At 33.0% G+C, this 17610-nt stretch overlaps 1 protein-coding gene across 3 annotated transcripts; it reads left to right on the top strand.

Moving 5' to 3' along the window:
- Positions 1-8410: 8410 nt before the first annotated feature.
- LOC112283954 (histone deacetylase 9) lies at positions 8411-14225 on the top strand. Of its 3 annotated transcripts, none has more exons than XM_024523374.3 (14): positions 8411-8565; positions 9716-9828; positions 10175-10292; positions 10571-10645; positions 10870-11089; positions 11299-11362; positions 11539-11631; positions 11759-11867; positions 12297-12346; positions 12707-12797; positions 13015-13088; positions 13223-13321; positions 13627-13693; positions 13947-14225. In XM_024523374.3, exons 1-14 carry the CDS (start codon positions 8529-8531, stop codon positions 14030-14032), a joined length of 1296 nt encoding a protein of 431 aa, XP_024379142.1. In that variant the 5' UTR covers positions 8411-8528; the 3' UTR covers positions 14033-14225. The 3 variants fall into 3 exon arrangements, with proteins under 3 accessions (XP_024379142.1, XP_024379143.1, XP_024379144.1); XM_024523375.3 differs by lacking the exon at positions 8411-8565 and adding an exon at positions 8576-9378; XM_024523376.3 differs by lacking the exon at positions 8411-8565 and adding an exon at positions 8788-8963.
- Positions 14226-17610: the final 3385 nt, after the last annotated feature.

Genomic DNA, 17610 nt, shown 5'->3' with positions numbered 1-17610 from the left:
GCTTCATTGATTCAGCAAGACAATTATGATTTGTGTCAAGGATATGAATCTTAAAGAATTAAAAGATCAATACATTCTTATATTACTTGAAAAGACTAAAAAATCACTCAAAGTTGGTATGATATTAAACAAGAATGGCTATTGTCAAAGACAAAAAGACTAAAAAATCTTGAAACAAGACTAAAGGATTAGAAAGGGATTGATAAGAGTAAAGAAGGCTTCATTCTTGCCTCTATATATACTATCTAATTAGAAGCTACATAGTCACATTTTACAGGACTTCCAACACGTGTCTAATTTGCAAGACACATGTCTTAACTTGCAAGGTAAGTTTTTTATATGTACACTATATTGTTAGCTTGTATCACAAGTTATCAACACGTGTGACACTTGGCTAATTTATTAGCCAAGTTTCTAACCTATCAATAACCTATAAAAATGTACAAAGGTGAAATCGCATCTGTAAAGCTTCTAAAAAACTTTCCTACAAGATGTTATCAAATTAACATATTTTTATTTATTCATAATATCTAGATAACTATTAAAGTAAATATATATGTCTGTGACATTATTCCTTCTATTAGAAACAAGTTCCACAAGGACCGGTGATTACATGTTGAAGAAGGCCAAGATGTGGCAAATTATATTTGTTACATATTTTGATCTTTGTTTCTTTCAAAAGAAGTTGATAAGTCCTCTTAGCCACCAATAATGTCCCATTCTAGAGCAAAAAGACCACCTTCTTATTTGATCATTATTGAAGCCTTTGTAACTTCCTTCAAATAAAATATTTGTAATACAATTAAGAGTCATTCCTACCTCCAATAAAATCACCAAACATCAAGAATCTCTTTCAAGGTCATGATATGAAATGAATTGTATCTTATCATTTAATTGAGGAAGAATATATCATTCTTGAAGGTCTTCATCTTGAAGATTGTGGTAATTGCAATGTCTCATTTAATAAGTTAGCAAACTACAATTCTTGAGTTGAATCTATTGGCTCTTGATTCTCTATTTTCTTAGTACCACAAATATATAGAAACTACAAACAAGGATAAAATATTGAATGCAACCTTTTGTGAATTGCAGTTCTTTTACAATAAAGATTTGATATCTTTTTTCTTGATTTTGATGGATATCATCAGTAAAAAGTATTAATCTTCTTTGGTACATTTGTAAGATTTTTGACTGGCTCCTATGTATGTTTATTAATATTGTATTTGCACCAATGAACAAGATATTCTAACCTATTTTAGTGTTGATTTAAATCTAAGATTCTTTCCACCTTATACTTTTGATTCTTATCCATTTTTATAGGAGGAGGTGGCATTTGACATCTATTTGATATATCTTTTATTTTGTATAGCTCAATAAGAGACACATAGAATATAAGATGGATCTTCATACATTCTAGTAGATACAATCAATAAGTAATTGAATTAATCTATTCACAAATAAGAAATAGTCCAAGTCTACCATGATCCAATTTGTTACCAGTATGAATAGTCTTGATATTATGACAAAGTAACTATACCTTGTTATCAATATGGAATTGAGGTTGTTGTTTGCAATAAGCATCTACATTAATCTTTTGTTGTTTTTGAGCTTCTTTTAGTTGTGCCTTTATTGTTGTATGTAGCTCAAATAAATAATTTGCTAAATCTTCTATTATAGAATTATTAATTTTTGAAAAGTCAAAATCATGAAGTTGTGTATGATAATTATAATTAGTAAAGAAAGATATTTATTGTGTAGAAAAATATATCATATTATTATAAGCAAACTTTGTTAATAGTAAAAACAAATGTGTAATTATCTTGTTGGTATTTAATGATATACCTCAAATATTATTCTAAAATTTAGTTTATGCACTTTATTTGTGTATTAATTTGAAGAGGAGAAGCTAAAGATAGATTTAAGTCTATGATTAGAATCTTAAAAAGAATTTTTAAAAATCTTGATACAAATTGAATCTCCTTATCCAATATAATATCCTTAAATAATCCATGATAGCAATAGATGTTGTTAAGAAAAAGCTTAGTTTTTTCTTCACTAGTGATACATTTTGTACGTAATATAAAATATGCCATCTTGGTAAAATGATCTATTATCATGAATATAGAATCATACAAATTTGAGACTGGATGATTTGTGATAAAATCTATAGAAATAGAAGACCATGGTTATTTCAAAATAAGTAATTGCTGAAGAAGTCCATAAGGTTGATGAGAAGAAGTTTTTGATCTTGAACAAATATCACATGATTATACAAAGTCTTTGACTGCCTTCTATATTTAAAGCTACCAATTTTTTTTCAATATTAGCTTCAAAGTCTTGTTATATCCAAAATATTTGATTATTGCAAAATCATGTACAAATTGAGTTTGATTATGCTCAAAATCATTGCAATATTACAATTTGAAGAATTTGTTTTAATAAAGATCTAATAATAATTAGAAAATTTTAAAAAATATTACATGTTTTGAATTATTTTTGAAATCTTTCAATTTATGATAGTGTAGACCTTCTTAGGATCCATCATAAAGCCATCATTTGCAATGATGTATCTTAAGAAGTCAACTTAAATAGTATAAAATACACACTTTTTTATCTTAAAATATAATTCTATATCTCTTAATTTTTATAATATATAATAAATATAAAGTTTATGCTCTTTTATATTCTTAAAATAATTTAAGATATTATTCAAATAACAGATGATAAAGCCATCAAGAAACTTATAATTTATTAGATGTTGAAAAATAGCTGGTATATTTGTAAGTCTAAAAGGCATGATATTATATTCAAACTGCTTATACCTAATTTAAAATACAATTTTCTATTCATCTTCTTTTTTAATGCATACTAAATTGTATGCCCTTCATAGATCTATTTTGATATAGATCTTTGATTGATTGACTTAATAAAGAAGTCTTAAAATCAAAGGTAGATGATACTTATTCTTGATGATAATTTTATTTAGTCTTCAATAGTCCACACACATCTACAAAGATTGGTTTTTTTTTTTTTTTTTTTTTTTTTTATAAATAATATAAGAGCCCTTTTTGGAGATTTAGAATGGCCATTGAAGTTTTTAGCCAAGTTTTCATGTACTTTTTGAGTATAGCCAACTTCTTCTATAATAGGTTATAAATTGGTTCAAATGATGGTTGAGATCTTTCTTAAAGATTGATGGAATAATTATAAGAAGGATGCTCTATAAGAATATCTATTTTCTATTTTTCAAAAACATCCTAATAATCTCAATATTTGCTTGGAATGCAACTTAAAATCTTTTTTTCTATAAAAAATAGATGAGGCATATATAACAAAAGTTGATCCTTCTTTGGTAGTATACATAAAAACTCTTACATGAACCAATATGGATTTGGATGTATTAAACTTATAAGTTTCTACTTCACTAGTAAAATCTCAAGTTAAAATATGAAAAAATTAAGATTACAAGAAATCTAATCTATTTAGAGGTTATAATTTTTTAGCCACAATAATCTTAAAATAACTAAATTAAAAAGAAATCTAATGATATTAAATATTATTAAGTTATTATGATTACTAGTTGCTACATCTAAAATAGTAATTTTATACGTAGCATCTCTAAAATATAACAAACAATCATCAATTACTTCTAAGTGCATAAATTTGGTTTTTTTAAATAAAAATATTTCTTATTTTTTAACAAAATCTTTGTCTATAAAATAAGCTAAGGCTCTTGAATCTATTAAGGCTAAGACTTTGTAATTTTTTGGTTTTAAAAAAATTTCTATTATAAAAAAAGGTAAAAGATTTGATGAAAAGATAAGATCATTACTAGATATTGTATAAGATTTTAGCCACATAGTCTTCATTGTAATTGAAGAAACTTATTTTTCAATAAATTGTCTTTTTTGGCAACTATACTTCTCATTTTATAATTACATTGTTTCTTTAGATAATGTCAAGAAGTGTGTTTAGATTCTCCACAATATAAGCACAATCTTTTTTTGCTCAATAAGAAGTTTGAAACAAATTATTTCAATTTGCATACGTTTTGGTCTTGATAAATAAGCTTTTGTGAACTAAGAAGTTGTTGCCATGACTTGATTTGTACCTCTCCAATCAAATCTTTATTCTTAGTATCTTTCAAAAAATTGATTGTTGCATGTAATAGATTGAGTAATAAATTACTCTAATGAGTCTATTTTTGACATTATTAAGAATAAATCTTTGATATATTCTTTAAATTCATATTAAAATTGATTGAAAAGGGCCTTGTCATTCTAATCCATGTTGCAAATAAGATTTTGGAATTCAATAGCATATGTGGTAGTTAAATGTGATCCTTGTCTTCAAGATGTAAGTTTGAACTTTGCTACTACTTCTTCATTACTTTCTCCAAATGTGGCTATAAAGACTTCCAAAAATGAATTTAAATCATAAAGTAGTCTTGAACCTTTTTCTATCAAAAGTATAAATAAAAGAAGAGCACTCTCAAAGAAAAGTGCATGTATGGAACTAACTTGAATAAATTCATTAAGGTATTGTGAAGAATGTAACCTCAGATAGAATTTTATTTGTTGTAGAAATCTTTAAAATTTTGATCTTATTCCATTGACCTTCTTCGACATACTTAATCTTGTCTTCTTTATATTTGTAATATCAAGACTTTTTGGATTTAGTTGTAAACTTGATCTAATTGCTTCTATCAATTGCACATTTTTTTAGTATAAACTTTGAACTTTATTGTTGAACTCTTCCATAGGAGTTAGAATACTAATTCCATCGTTGACATTAAAAATATGTGAGATTTCTACTCTAAGATTATTGATAAGCTTGTGAAGATCTGTAATAGTTGCAAATCTATTTTTATTTTTGTTCAAAGTAGGATCCATAAATTTTTCTTCTTTAAAAAACTCAAAAAAAATCTATAAGAAATTAAAAGAGAATAATCTGCAACTTCTAATGTCAAATAAAAATTTCTACAAAAAATTTTAGTTTATTCTCTATAATGAAAAAAATTATAGTTAGAGAACTAAAATATTAGGTTGACAATGGATAGTCTACAACCTTCAAAACACAACAACAGAAGTGAGAAGTCTTCTCACTTCTAAAAATAATACAAGCATATTGAGCTAGTACTCTTCTCATACTGTCAAGGACATGAATCTCAAAGAATAAAAAGATCAATACATTCTTATATTATTCAAAAAGGCTAGAAAATCACTCAAAGATGGTATAATATTAAACAATAATGGCTATTTCTAAAGACAAAAAGATTAAAAAAACTTGAAACAAGACTAAAAGACTAAAAAGGCATTAACAAAAGTGAAGAAGGCTGCATTCTTGCATCCACATATACTATCTAACTAGAAGCTATATAGTAATGTTCTATAAGACCTTCAAGACATATTTAATTTACAAGACAAGTGTCTTAACTTACAAGACAAGTTTCTTATATATACATGCCACATTATTAGCTTGTACCATAAGCTATTAATATGTATAATACATGATTAATTTGTTGGCTAAGTTTCTAACCTATTAATCATTTATACACACGTATAAAAGTGAAATCATATCTTTAGAGCTTTTATAAAGCTTCTTTACCAGATAATATCAAATTTATATGTTTTTATCTATTCATAATACTTAGGTAATTATTAAAGTGAACATACATATCCATGATAATTTTTTTGTTGTTTTGTTTGTTCTTTTAAAAATGTTGAACTTAAAGTAACTATGTCATTGTCTTTTACATACATTGTATGTTGCATTGAACATTGAACTTTGTGAAATGAAGGTAGTAAAAAATTTATTTATATGTTTGTTGATATTATTATCATTAGAAATCATTTTTTTTCTCTTCCTTCTTCTATGTTATACTTTGTATAATCCCAATGCTTTTACATGTGCATACCTCATATTCAAACTAATGTCTTATTTTTTTATCAAGATTAAGATGATTAACATAGCTTGATCTACCTTTATATCACAATTTGCAACTCAAATGCCATAGTAGATGAGTGTTACGGATATTCAATAAGAAGATTTTTAAAATATTTTTAAAAATATTCCATTAAATTTTAGAAGATTTTAAAAGATTCTTAAAAGATTCTTAGAAGGTTCTAAAAGATTCTAAAATATTTTAGCAAATCCTAAAAAAATTTAAGAAAATTAAAGAAGTTGTCCAAATAGCTTCGTAGGATTGCTTCATCTTCAAACAACATAAAAGTTTCTTGAGAAGCTTTCTAGTACCTAATGTATATAAGAATCTAGGCTGAGGAGATCTTGAATCTCAACAATATATCTCTTAGAGCTCTAGCTTATCTTCTTGATATTGATTTTACACTCATCTAATTTAATGAAGTTCTTATTAGCTTTCATGTTGAAGCTTTTTGGTTCAACTTCTTGTTTGGTCTCATATATAATATATCTATGATAATGAGCTACTTATATCACAACCTTGTTAAATTACACAATAATTAAATATCTTCTATTCTTATAGAAAAATTTCTCAATCCATGACAAAATTATCACCATGCATTGTTGTTAGATGCAACATACTCTACAATGCAATGGAATTTCATAACATGAATTTGACACTTTATTGCTAAGTAGAAGTAGGAATAGAATTGTCTAGCTTTTGTTTGGAGCCAAGGTCATTTATTGAGGCATTGAAGTACAAAAATATTTTTCAAAGGCATCACAAATAGTCCAATCCTTAAAGAATAGAACGTGATGGTGCAAGCTTGTGAGTTTGACAACATGGATGCCATGATTGATGTTATTGTATCTAAATCCATTCGCAAGCTTATTTCAATTTTAGCAAGTATGAAGAAGGCTTGATAGAGAATCAACTATTGGCATACTTCAAAGCTATGGTATCCAAAAATAAGATAATGAGATCTTATATTGGAATGAGTTATTATAATATCTACATCTTGATTGTGATTCTAGAAAATCCCAAATGATTCTTACAATACCCTAGTACTATGCCAAAATTGCACAAAGAAGGCTCAAATCTTTTTTTAACTTCAAAATCATCATCATGGATCTTACAAGAATGTCAATGTTTAATGCATCATTGTTGGATAAAAGTACACATGTAGCAAAAGCTATAATAATATTTAGTAATATTGCTTGTATATTTTTTATTAAAATTTATTGATTAAATTTTCAAAAACAATGCTATCAAATTTAAAATAAATTATAGCAAAGGCTCCAAACACCACCAAAGTTGCTGCAAAGGCATCTATTGCAAAGGCAAAAGTTACTAAGAAACTTGGTGCTTGTTATATGAAGACCAAAAGTGCTAAGAGAGTTGCATCAAAAGTCAAAGTCTCAAGTGCACAGCCCGTGAAGGTTGTGTAAGTTTTAAAGATGTCAAAGCTAAATGCAAAGACATCTAAAGTTATCAATGTAAAACCACTTTTCCACAAAAATTACTTTGTCAATGTCAAAAAAGACCAAAACAAAGCCATATGTATCAGCAACAAACTTAGTAGTAATTCTAGCATCTATAAAGAAGCATGTGACAAGAAGAAAATCTCCAACAATTAGAAAGATGACTTTGTCAAAGAACGCTCCAAAGTTGGTGACGACCACAAAATTGCCAAAAATTATAAAATTTGCAATTGAAGTAAAGACAAATGAAGCTTCATAATCATCTACAAAGAAAGCAAAGAAGTGAAATTTCAACTCTTATTAGGTCTGAATTGGTGTTTTTAAACACTCTTCTTTTAAAGAATGAATCTATTCTATTTACACCAGAATAAAATGTGTAATTTAATGTATGATGAGAATATATTTAGTTACATATCTATATATATATATATATATGTATATTTCAAACCTCAATAAGTCTAAGCAATAATAATAAGAAATCAAACTATTATAAAAAGATTTGAGTAAGATTTATTGTAGCAAATACAATATTAGTGCAACACAAATTTTGTTATTACAAAATTATCATAATAATTATATGCATAAACAAAAAAATTTAAAATTATAGATAGAAAAAGAAGTTAAAAAATTATGTTATCGTTAGCAATATAGAAACTTTGGATCGCTCAATAGCACAACCACGAATGTTTACCGTATCATCCACCACATACATATACGACACGAATACGAATCGCATTAGAAGAAGGTGGAGACGGGAACAATCGACGACAAGAACCCGGGAACACACGTTCACACGTTCGCAAGTTCGCGAAGAGGGCCAGAACGGAGACCGAGGAAGTGTCGGAGCAGCTTCCGTGGAAGCAGCAGGCGATGGCACCACTAAGTAACCACGCACAATACACAACGAACTAACACTCTGGAGGGGGTTTTTTTATTGGGGGGGAGGGGGGGGGGGTTCCATGTATTAGGGTGTGAGCGACGAGCTTCATGAGTAGCACTTCCTGAGATGAATTGATCCTCCCGCTGGGTCGCACCCGGATGTTCGCAGTGCTGGAGAATGTATACGTAACGAGGATCATTGCCCACTTTCGTCCGGAGCGCTTTGCTGAGCCTCGTCGTCCACTATGCCTGTTAAGGATCGCGTTTCGTACTTTTACGATGGTGAGATTTTTGGGCGATGATTGTTGTTGGGGGGGTCGTTGCAGCCGGTGTAGGAGTTGGGTTGTTTCGCAACTGGTTGCGAGGTTGCGGGTTTTTTTGGGTCTTGTGGGGTTCTGTGAGATGGTGTGTTTTCTGTCGCGGTTTGCCGAATTGTGAGTGGGTTGGGAGAATGAAAGGTTTTCGTTATCGAAGAAGAGATGGAGGATCATGTGTTTTTCAGTGGGGGTGGAGGTGGAGGTGGAGGTGGAGGCTTAGCGTGGTTTGTGTGTAGTTTGTCTTTTTTGGGTTGAGTGATAAACATTGAGGCACTTTAAAGCGGCTTTTGTTTCTTGAGGTTGAGACCTAGAAGGATTTGGTTAGGTTGCTCTTCGAACTGGGACGCTAGTTGAAGGGAAAAGGTAGGTGGTTGAGTACGTATCTTTTGGTAGATAATTTTGGCTTTGTAGGGTTTCGGCAACATCCGAATGCTCTCAAGGTTTTCTGCACTTGTGCTGTACCAAACGCAAAAGCGTCAAGTACATCAGAAGGTTAAGGAATCAAGGAATAGTGTTAAAATGAACCCTTGCAAGCAGTGTGAAGGCCGTGGCCTCCAATTGAAAGTACAATCACCAAACTCCTTAAGGATAATCGTTGTGATCCTCTTTCGCATATTGTTTGCGGAGCCCGCTTCTCTGAGTATGACCTACGTGACGCAGAACACTAGAAAAGCGCGGTAGGATCCTCGAATTACGGGTCATAAATTTCTAACTGCTCATACATCAACTTTGTTAGAGCCACGTCTGATTGATGTTATACTGCCAACCCTTGATGAAGGTTTAACATTTCTCCCTAACGTCAGTTCCTGCTGAAGGAGTCAGCATACCTGCCTTTGCATTGTTTGGCTCCTGGAGGAGTATGTTGTCTACATGTTGGATATCCACAAAACCGCTCTAATTGTTTTGTTCAAAAGTGTGAATTTTCTAGTTTTGTGCATTTCGTTGTTGCATGTCGTGACGCTTTTCTGGTTATTATCTTTTGAAGTGATTTTTGTGAGGAACTCTTTACTTGCGGATTTGTAAGCCATTTTCAGCATTATGTTGTCACTCCCTCGGCCTTTTCTGGAAGTTTCAGGAAGTTCATGTGACTGAGGCGAGGAACTTCTTGTGTACAGGGGACGTGGGTAGTGTGTACTATGGGCCGAACCATCCAATGAAGCCCCATCGGTTGTGTATGACAAACAGTCTCGTCCTTGCTTATGGACTTCACAACAAGATGGAGATTTATGTAAGAGCTTTTTGCTTCTCCTAAGTATTCTTTTGTCTAGTCATATGATTACTTCGATATCAACCGATGGTTGCGTATTTAATGGAGTTCTCATTACAACCGAGAACTTCAATATATAAGTGTAAAGGATCATTTAGAGTCTGTGTGCACAAACGTCTGTGAAGGGTGTCTATGTGGAGCCATCTTACTTTCTGTATTAAACACGACAATACTTGAGATTGACGTCAACCGCAGTCTTGCTTTACTGAAGCTGTAGGATGAGATGCTTCGTACTGAAGCCAATTCTTTTTCAACGATAACGTTTTTTGTTTTTTTTTGTTTTGTCTTGCTTTTTTCTCATTTTCAGCGACCCCACAAAGCCTACCCAGTGGAACTCGCGCAGTTTCACTCTGTTGACTATGTTGAGTTTCTCGGCCGAATTACTCCTGAATCTCAGGAAAAGTATGCAGCGGAGTTGATAAGATGTACGTTATCAGGGCCCTGGATGACTCTCCAATATATTTTGATGTCTTTGTCGTTTACCTGCTTCCCAAGCAACGTAGATATATCTGCAATTTTTGATTTTTCCCATCATTCATGATGTATTGTAGGGGTGTAGTGAATGCTAGAATTATCTTCTTTAAACCTATTTCGTCATTCGAAGATGTATTGTTGAAGTGTTATCTATTTGTTAGAGAATTCTGTTGCCGTTGATGCGATATTTTGTCTTTACCTGATGGTAGATTACCTTGATTAATTGCAGATAACATGGGGGAGGATTGCCCTGTTTTTGACAACCTTTTTGAATTTTGTCAAATTTATGCTGGGGGTACTATTGGTGAGTCTTAGACCCTATCTAGACACTGATGCTTGTGCAAATCCTCTCATGCTTGGTTGTACCGTATTTAGCATTACGAAGAAACGGCCACTATTTATTTATTTATTTGTTGACTACATCAAATTATGTTTCAATTCAACAACTATTGAACATTCTTGATGGATGAGTTTATTATGATACGGAATTTCTTTGATGAGTTTTTCACTTTCGCATGATTGATGCAGATGCCGCGCATCGTCTGAACCATGGCTTATGTGACATAGCCATCAACTGGGCTGGAGGTTTACATCATGCAAAGAAGTGTGAAGCCTCTGGATTTTGTTACGTGAATGACCTAGTTTTGGGCATTTTAGAACTTTTGAAGTATCACGCTCGCGTGCTATATATTGACATAGATATTCACCATGGAGACGGAGTAGAAGAAGCGTTTTATCTTACTGACAGGTACAGCGTTTATCTGGATGGTACTGTATATATTCATTCCACTTCCGTTTTTCATCTCCTAGGAAAATGATGCTATTACCTGCTTCATGAACAGATGTCAAGCTTATTGCCCTTTTAATCTTCGTGTAGTCATCATTCTCATGTGAAACGCTGTCACATTTGCTGGACATTAAAACTTATTGCGAACCTTGCTGTGTGATATTATGCAGAGTAATGACCGTTAGTTTTCATAAATTTGGAGACTACTTCTTCCCAGGCACTGGGGATGTAAAGGTAAAATCCTGCGACGATCTTTTTAGGGTTGGCACAAAGATTTTATTCGAAACTAATTACATTTTATACTTTCAAATCAATGGCGGGATTTGAGGTGGCTTATGCTAGCTTGTGCTCTTTAGAAAGAAACAGGGGTATTTAAGCATTATCACGTAATTAATTTCGAGATTTTGCAGGACGTTGGAGAGAGAGAAGGAAAATATTATGCAATCAACGTGCCGCTAAAAGATGGCATTGATGACGCAAATTTCATACGGATGTTTCGCGTGGTGGGTACCTGTGTGCTCTAATTCCGATTGTTCGTGTGTTTATCTGTTGAGGTTCTGGTTAGGACTTCGGTAGTTAATATCTTGTGCCCAAGCCTCTCGATTGATATTTCTATCGTAATAATTGCAGGTAATCCAAAAGGTTGTGGAAGTTTATCAACCTGGTGCCATTGTTCTGCAATGTGGAGCTGACTCACTTGCAGGGGATCGTTTAGGCTGCTTCAATCTTTCCATTGATGGTATGGATGAACGCTCTTTTCAACTGTTTTTGAGTGAGGCATCACTAAAGTGCTTATGAATACGTCATTAAGTTGGGTTTTAGTGTTATTAACTTCATAGTGAACTCTTATCCTTGAATGTCCTGTTTACTCAGGCTCTTCTAGGTTTGAATCTGTGTTGTGTAACATATGCTACATATTGGAAATAGAGAGTCATTTATGTTGTGACAGAGAACCATATTGTCTGGAAAAAATTCATAACCCTTTATTTTATGTTAGATGTAGTTGATGGATAGGGGTTCCAACTTTGAGATTATGAATCAATTGAATTGCATCCATTATTGCGTTCAACACCCAACAAATGATATTTGCTCAATAATATTCTGTTGGGTAGAGGAAATGTGCTTTTATTACTTTATTATCGTGCTAATGTGCCATAATATTTCACAGGACACTCGGAATGTGTGAAGTTTGTGAAGAAGTTCAACATACCCCTTCTGGTAAGTTCTTCTTCACTGATTCCATTACTTCTATTTTAGGTGATAAAGAATGTCTAAGCTTGATATAAGATATATTAGGAAAAAGAAGGAAAAGAGGGTCATTGGTTGTCATGCTCAATATTGCCAAAATCCGTTTTCACATGTGTATTAGTGATCTGTATCAGCTTCTACTAGCTGTGAGCAGCTCCTGTTTGCTTCACATACACTACTTCTGTATCTGTTGTTACTTTATCGGCTACTGGTATAAGCACCTTGCGGCATATTTTAGCAATTTGTTAATACTCGTAATTAGTTTAATGCTAATTGGATAGTACTCTTCATTAATTTACTATATGTGTCAATTTCTCTCTTCATTTTTAGGTGACAGGTGGGGGAGGATACACCAAGGAGAATGTCGCACGCTGTTGGACAGTGGAGACTGGTGTTCTTGTGGATACTGAGCTGCCGAATGGTATTTATTTCTTGTGTTACCTTGTAGCTCTATTAAGATCCTTGTGATCTGTGCCGTAGTCATCACTTTTTCTTCTGCACACCTGCCTTGTTTTGAATCAGTGATCGATGTTGTTGCACCTTTTCGTTTATGCTCTTAATGTGCAGACCGTATAGATGAAATCCCCTTTGCACATTTCATTTGTTCCATGCTGACTACTGGAAGTTCCGATTCGCAGAAATTCCTGACAATGACTACCTGAAGTATTTCAAACCAGATTGCACTTTGAAGACCACATCAGGAAATCACATGGTAATACTCAGTTGTGTTCATCAGTTTGCCTGAGGGTTGTTATCAATAAATAATCTGGCACTATGTGCTATTATCTTTTGTAGAGATTTTATTTAAGCAGTTGTGTTACATTGCTTGTGTACTTTTTGTAACAGGAAAACTTGAACGGTAAGACCTACCTGAGCACTATCAAGCAGCAGGTTATGGAGAACTTACGGAGAATTGCTCATGCACCTAGTGTTCAAATGCACGAGGTATATGTCAACGTCATTCGATCCTGTATTCTAATTCTGTATTATCCTGTATTCTGATGATGAGCTAGTATTTGTGTGGACTTGTCACTTGATTTTAGCAAATTTGTTTTAGCAAGTGATTTGCAGCGACAGCTGCGGTTTTACCTTTCGGTCTTCTCCTATGTTAGACTAAGTCCCTTATACATTAGTCCAAGGTTCTTACAAGCTTGCAAAATGCGTAGTGAGAAACAGTAATTGTCTACTCCGTCAGTTGCGTTTCTTGTGTGCTTCGAAATCCCTCTGAAGTCGTTACCATTTTTGAGCAGGTACCTCCGGACACTTATATACCAGAGTTTGATGAGGATGAATTGAATCCTGACGAGCGCATGGACCGTAAGTAATTTTATTTTCCATGGCATCTCATCTGCGGCTCCGAGTTGGGAATGTTGCTTGAATTAGAACTGCAAATTTGACTTAGTCTTCCTGTTTGGAAGTTTCGGTCATTGATGTCATTAACGTCGCTTCTATAAACAATTAATCACTTAATACCGAATTATTTGTTCGTTGTGAAGCTATACTTGCCAATCGTTTTTTGAAGCATGGTCATGGTAATGTCTGAGTGGCTTTTGTGTTTACATGAATACAGAACACACACAGGACAAGCACATCCAAAGGGAGGAGGAGTATTATGAAGATGACAACGACAACGACCATGACATGGATGACTCATGACTGTTTATTAGATGTTTTTAGAAGATAACTGAAAACATGTCCTCATTTGTACACTAGATTTTACCCCTACTAACACATTGAATGAAAGAGTTGGTTAGTTTTTTAGTCATTCTGTTTTATGATATTATGTGAAACTCTTGGATGAGTTGTGGTTTTGTTTTACTGCTACAGGAAGCATCTGGCTTGTTATGAAGTACCGGTGTTGGAGATGGCTTGAATTTGAGAAAGATGTGACATGTCCGTTATCTTTTCACTACTTTGGTGCGTCTTGTAAGCAGTTGTAATCCAGCTCTATGATTTGGGGACCGGAGTTGGTCGATGCAGCTGCTAACCTTATTGTTTCTCGTTTTATCGAAGGTGCATCTCCAATTTTCTAGCAGTATCAGAGATGGCTTGGAAATGACCACTCTGTGCTTCACGATGTCCAGATCTGGTATGCGGATCTCAATCTCCTCGATACTTTTCGACAAACGGGTTTTGTGCAGTGTTCTTCCCCAGCTTTAGTTTTCGTAGCTGTGTTTGAATGTTGTCCTTATCACCTCTTGATGTTATCAAACAGTTCAGCAAATTGCCAGGAATAGCTTTCCTCCCTCTGTCGGTCTTTATTCACTACATCACAATCAATCTCGTCGACTATCACACGCACAAAACTTCTAAGAAATCAATCCCATTCTTCACCGGAGTGAAGTTTTAATTACACCTAGATATCGTGTTCTTACCAGAAACGCATGAAATCTCTTTGCCAACCCCGTGCCCGAGCAGGATAAGCTATTCTCTGAGAAGCTTACTCAAAGAACAGCGCATGAAAACCATAAGAGGCATTTTAATCTGTAAAACTAAGAAAGGAAGGGTCGTGGACTGTTCATGACATCCGAAGTGTTTCAAGTGATCGGTTGCCACGCTTAGATCTAAACGTTATTATATCAGAAAACTCGGAGCTGTCGATGTTAAGGAACAGGAGCAGATAAATTGCCGGTGTTGCAGGCTAATTATGGACAACTCTCTCTTAGGGACGGCAACTTTGCGAAAGGATCGCATCATATGTACATATGGAAATTCAACTTCAGGATTTGGAATTAGCTAATCGATAAATGAGAGTGCGATCAGCAAATTTCGACATTAATAATATACTCCTCTTTGATTATTCAAATGATTCATTGGAACTGACACGTGGAAAGATGTAGCATTCAACAAGCAAGTCGCTAATGCTATAGGATGCACGCTTTCACTACTCTTGGGAAGTCTACGTCAAGGTCCACTGCAGTTAATCTATGATGTCTGTGATGCTATTAAATACATGCAACGTGACAAGACTTGTGTTCTGGTGACAAGGGTGGCAGCATAGACTTGAATATTTTATTTTCTTTTTCTTCAATTATCACTACTTCACCGACCAAGACACCGAATCTGAAAACATTCTCGTCAGCTTGTGGGAGTGTTTTGCTTTCCAACGTGACGGTGCAAATGACAGACCTTAGAAGTGATATAAATGATCTGATGACGATCATGAACTTTCGATGTGATATTCATATGTGGACATCCTGAATCCTAAAATATTTAGATGAGAATAGTGGTACTTTTCATGCACAGAAAATGGAATATGCGTCTCCAGAAGGATTCTTTTGGTCAACAGTGGTGTTGCTTTCATGGTGAGCTAGCTCAATGGTCTCATGAGGATTGAGTCTCTTAGTGAATAAGTCTTTTAAATATTCGTGCTTTCATCCAAGCCTACAACGTTTTTTTTCAAATATCGAGTGCACAATCTTTTAGAGTTTGTGAAGCACCTTTGCCACCAAATGTGTAGTTGATTGATCCCGTGTTACACATCACACAAATTTTGACTACTCAGGCATGGTAACACGATTAGTCGGTTGGATATTTTGCTACAGTATGCTTCAAATTTCTCAGTGCCAATGGGAGTGGCTGTCCGATGTCTGTTCATTGTTTATACCAATTCTCAAGGGTGCTGGTTGGGTGTCCTGGTCTATTTCTCCACATGAATTGGAATACGAATTTTTAACTGCTTCTGCACGTTAACGACAAACTCTTGACATTCTTCCAGAACAGCTTAACTCTTCGTTGTACGCATCCTTGCGTTATGTTTCTTTCCCTCAAGCCTTGATGACAATTTGTGTCTGAATGTCTTAAATTTTTATGTAACCAAGGCTCCCTGTAGTGATTTATTTGGTTAACAAAAATTCAACTTAATTACACCAGCTAGGGTGCATGATGTGTTGGATGGGCTCTCGTTTAGTAGACTGTATGTATCTGAAGTATCGTCCTCTCTATCAAAATATGGATAGGTTGGACTAAACATTATCTGGTTTGCTTTTTTCAATAGCAGTATCTTTTCATCTCCTGACATAGTTGATCCTAATTATATTTCTAGAAATCAAAGAACAAGTAGTTTAGAATTTGGTTAGATGTCCTAATCTTATTTATATATAGAAAAAAGTGCTTTGATGAACTGCATGTCCAACCAAAGACCTCATGTTTGTTTGTGCTTGAATTCGTCTTGAAATCAACTTCTCGGAATTGGGTGTGAAAAGAAATACTCCAAATAAATAACTTCATATTGTCAAAGAATAATGTTAAGAAAACAAGTACATAGTTTACTTCTAGAGTAGAATATATATATATATATATCCCTTCATTGTTATCGTAGGTGGTTACTTTTATTGTCAAGTATAATGGCAACTATCAATTCTCATCTTATCTTCAAACAATCTAAAGATAACATTCTATCATTAGTAACTTCTAAATTTATACTAATACTCTCTCTCATCTTGATGATCAATGAAGGTAATATATCCAAACAACAATTTTAAGCTAATATGTTAGGTATCTTTGAATTTTATAACATTCAAGACAATGGCAACCTAATCCTTTAGTCAAAAGAACAATAAAGGATTGTATTAGAATTTTGAATGGCAAATTTTTCAATACATATCTATGGTGGATTCTTTATTGACTTCAATGAATCTTCATTGTCTTACTTAGAAAGGTTGTTTTGAAATAAACTTACGTGTGAAGGTGCTTTGCAATGGAATCATTTTTCTTACTATTATACTCTTTCTTCTTATTTCTTTGTCAAATATTCAACCACATCACTATATTCATTGGAAATGGCTTCATCAATTCTTTTACTAAGAAGTCTGCTACAACTTATCTATGTTTAAAGATTATACCATCTAGTTCTAACCTTAGTTCTATATTACTTCTTCTAATTCCAAATTCTATTGTGAAGTATATTTTGTGGCCAAAATTAAACAATTCTTATCTCTATCATTATTGTGGAGATTGCAGCTTGTTAATAAGATTTGACAAGGATTTTTTGCTTTCATTCTTGAGTGGCACACAATAGAATTTGTAAAGGTCGACCATCTAAGATTTTTAATAACTATTATTGATAATAGAACAAGTTTAATTTACAAATTGAACAATAATTTTTTTTTATCTCTCTTTTATTTTATATAAAGATTCAATTAAATTTTCTACTATTATTATTCTTAAGCAATTTTTATGTAGATTATCAAATTCAAAGTTTATTGAGTCTATTAATAAGAATCAATGCACAA

This window comes from Physcomitrium patens, chromosome 6 (genome assembly GCF_059467195.1).
Source record: "Physcomitrium patens ecotype Gransden chromosome 6, ASM5946719v1, whole genome shotgun sequence".
In the NCBI taxonomy this organism is placed as follows: domain Eukaryota; kingdom Viridiplantae; phylum Streptophyta; class Bryopsida; order Funariales; family Funariaceae; genus Physcomitrium; species Physcomitrium patens.
The sequence above is the reverse complement of the archived record's forward strand: the minus strand, read 5'-3'. Positions and strand labels throughout refer to the sequence as shown.

Coding starts and splice junctions, on each gene's coding strand:
- LOC112283954 (XM_024523374.3), top strand. CDS start 8,529: ATGCCTGTTAAGGATCGCGTTTCGTACTTTTACGATG. Junction 10,646..10,869: donor TTATGCTGGGGGTACTATTG/GTGAGTCTTAGA, acceptor TGATTGATGCAG/ATGCCGCGCATCGTCTGAAC. Junction 11,868..12,296: donor CTTCAATCTTTCCATTGATG/GTATGGATGAAC, acceptor AATATTTCACAG/GACACTCGGAATGTGTGAAG.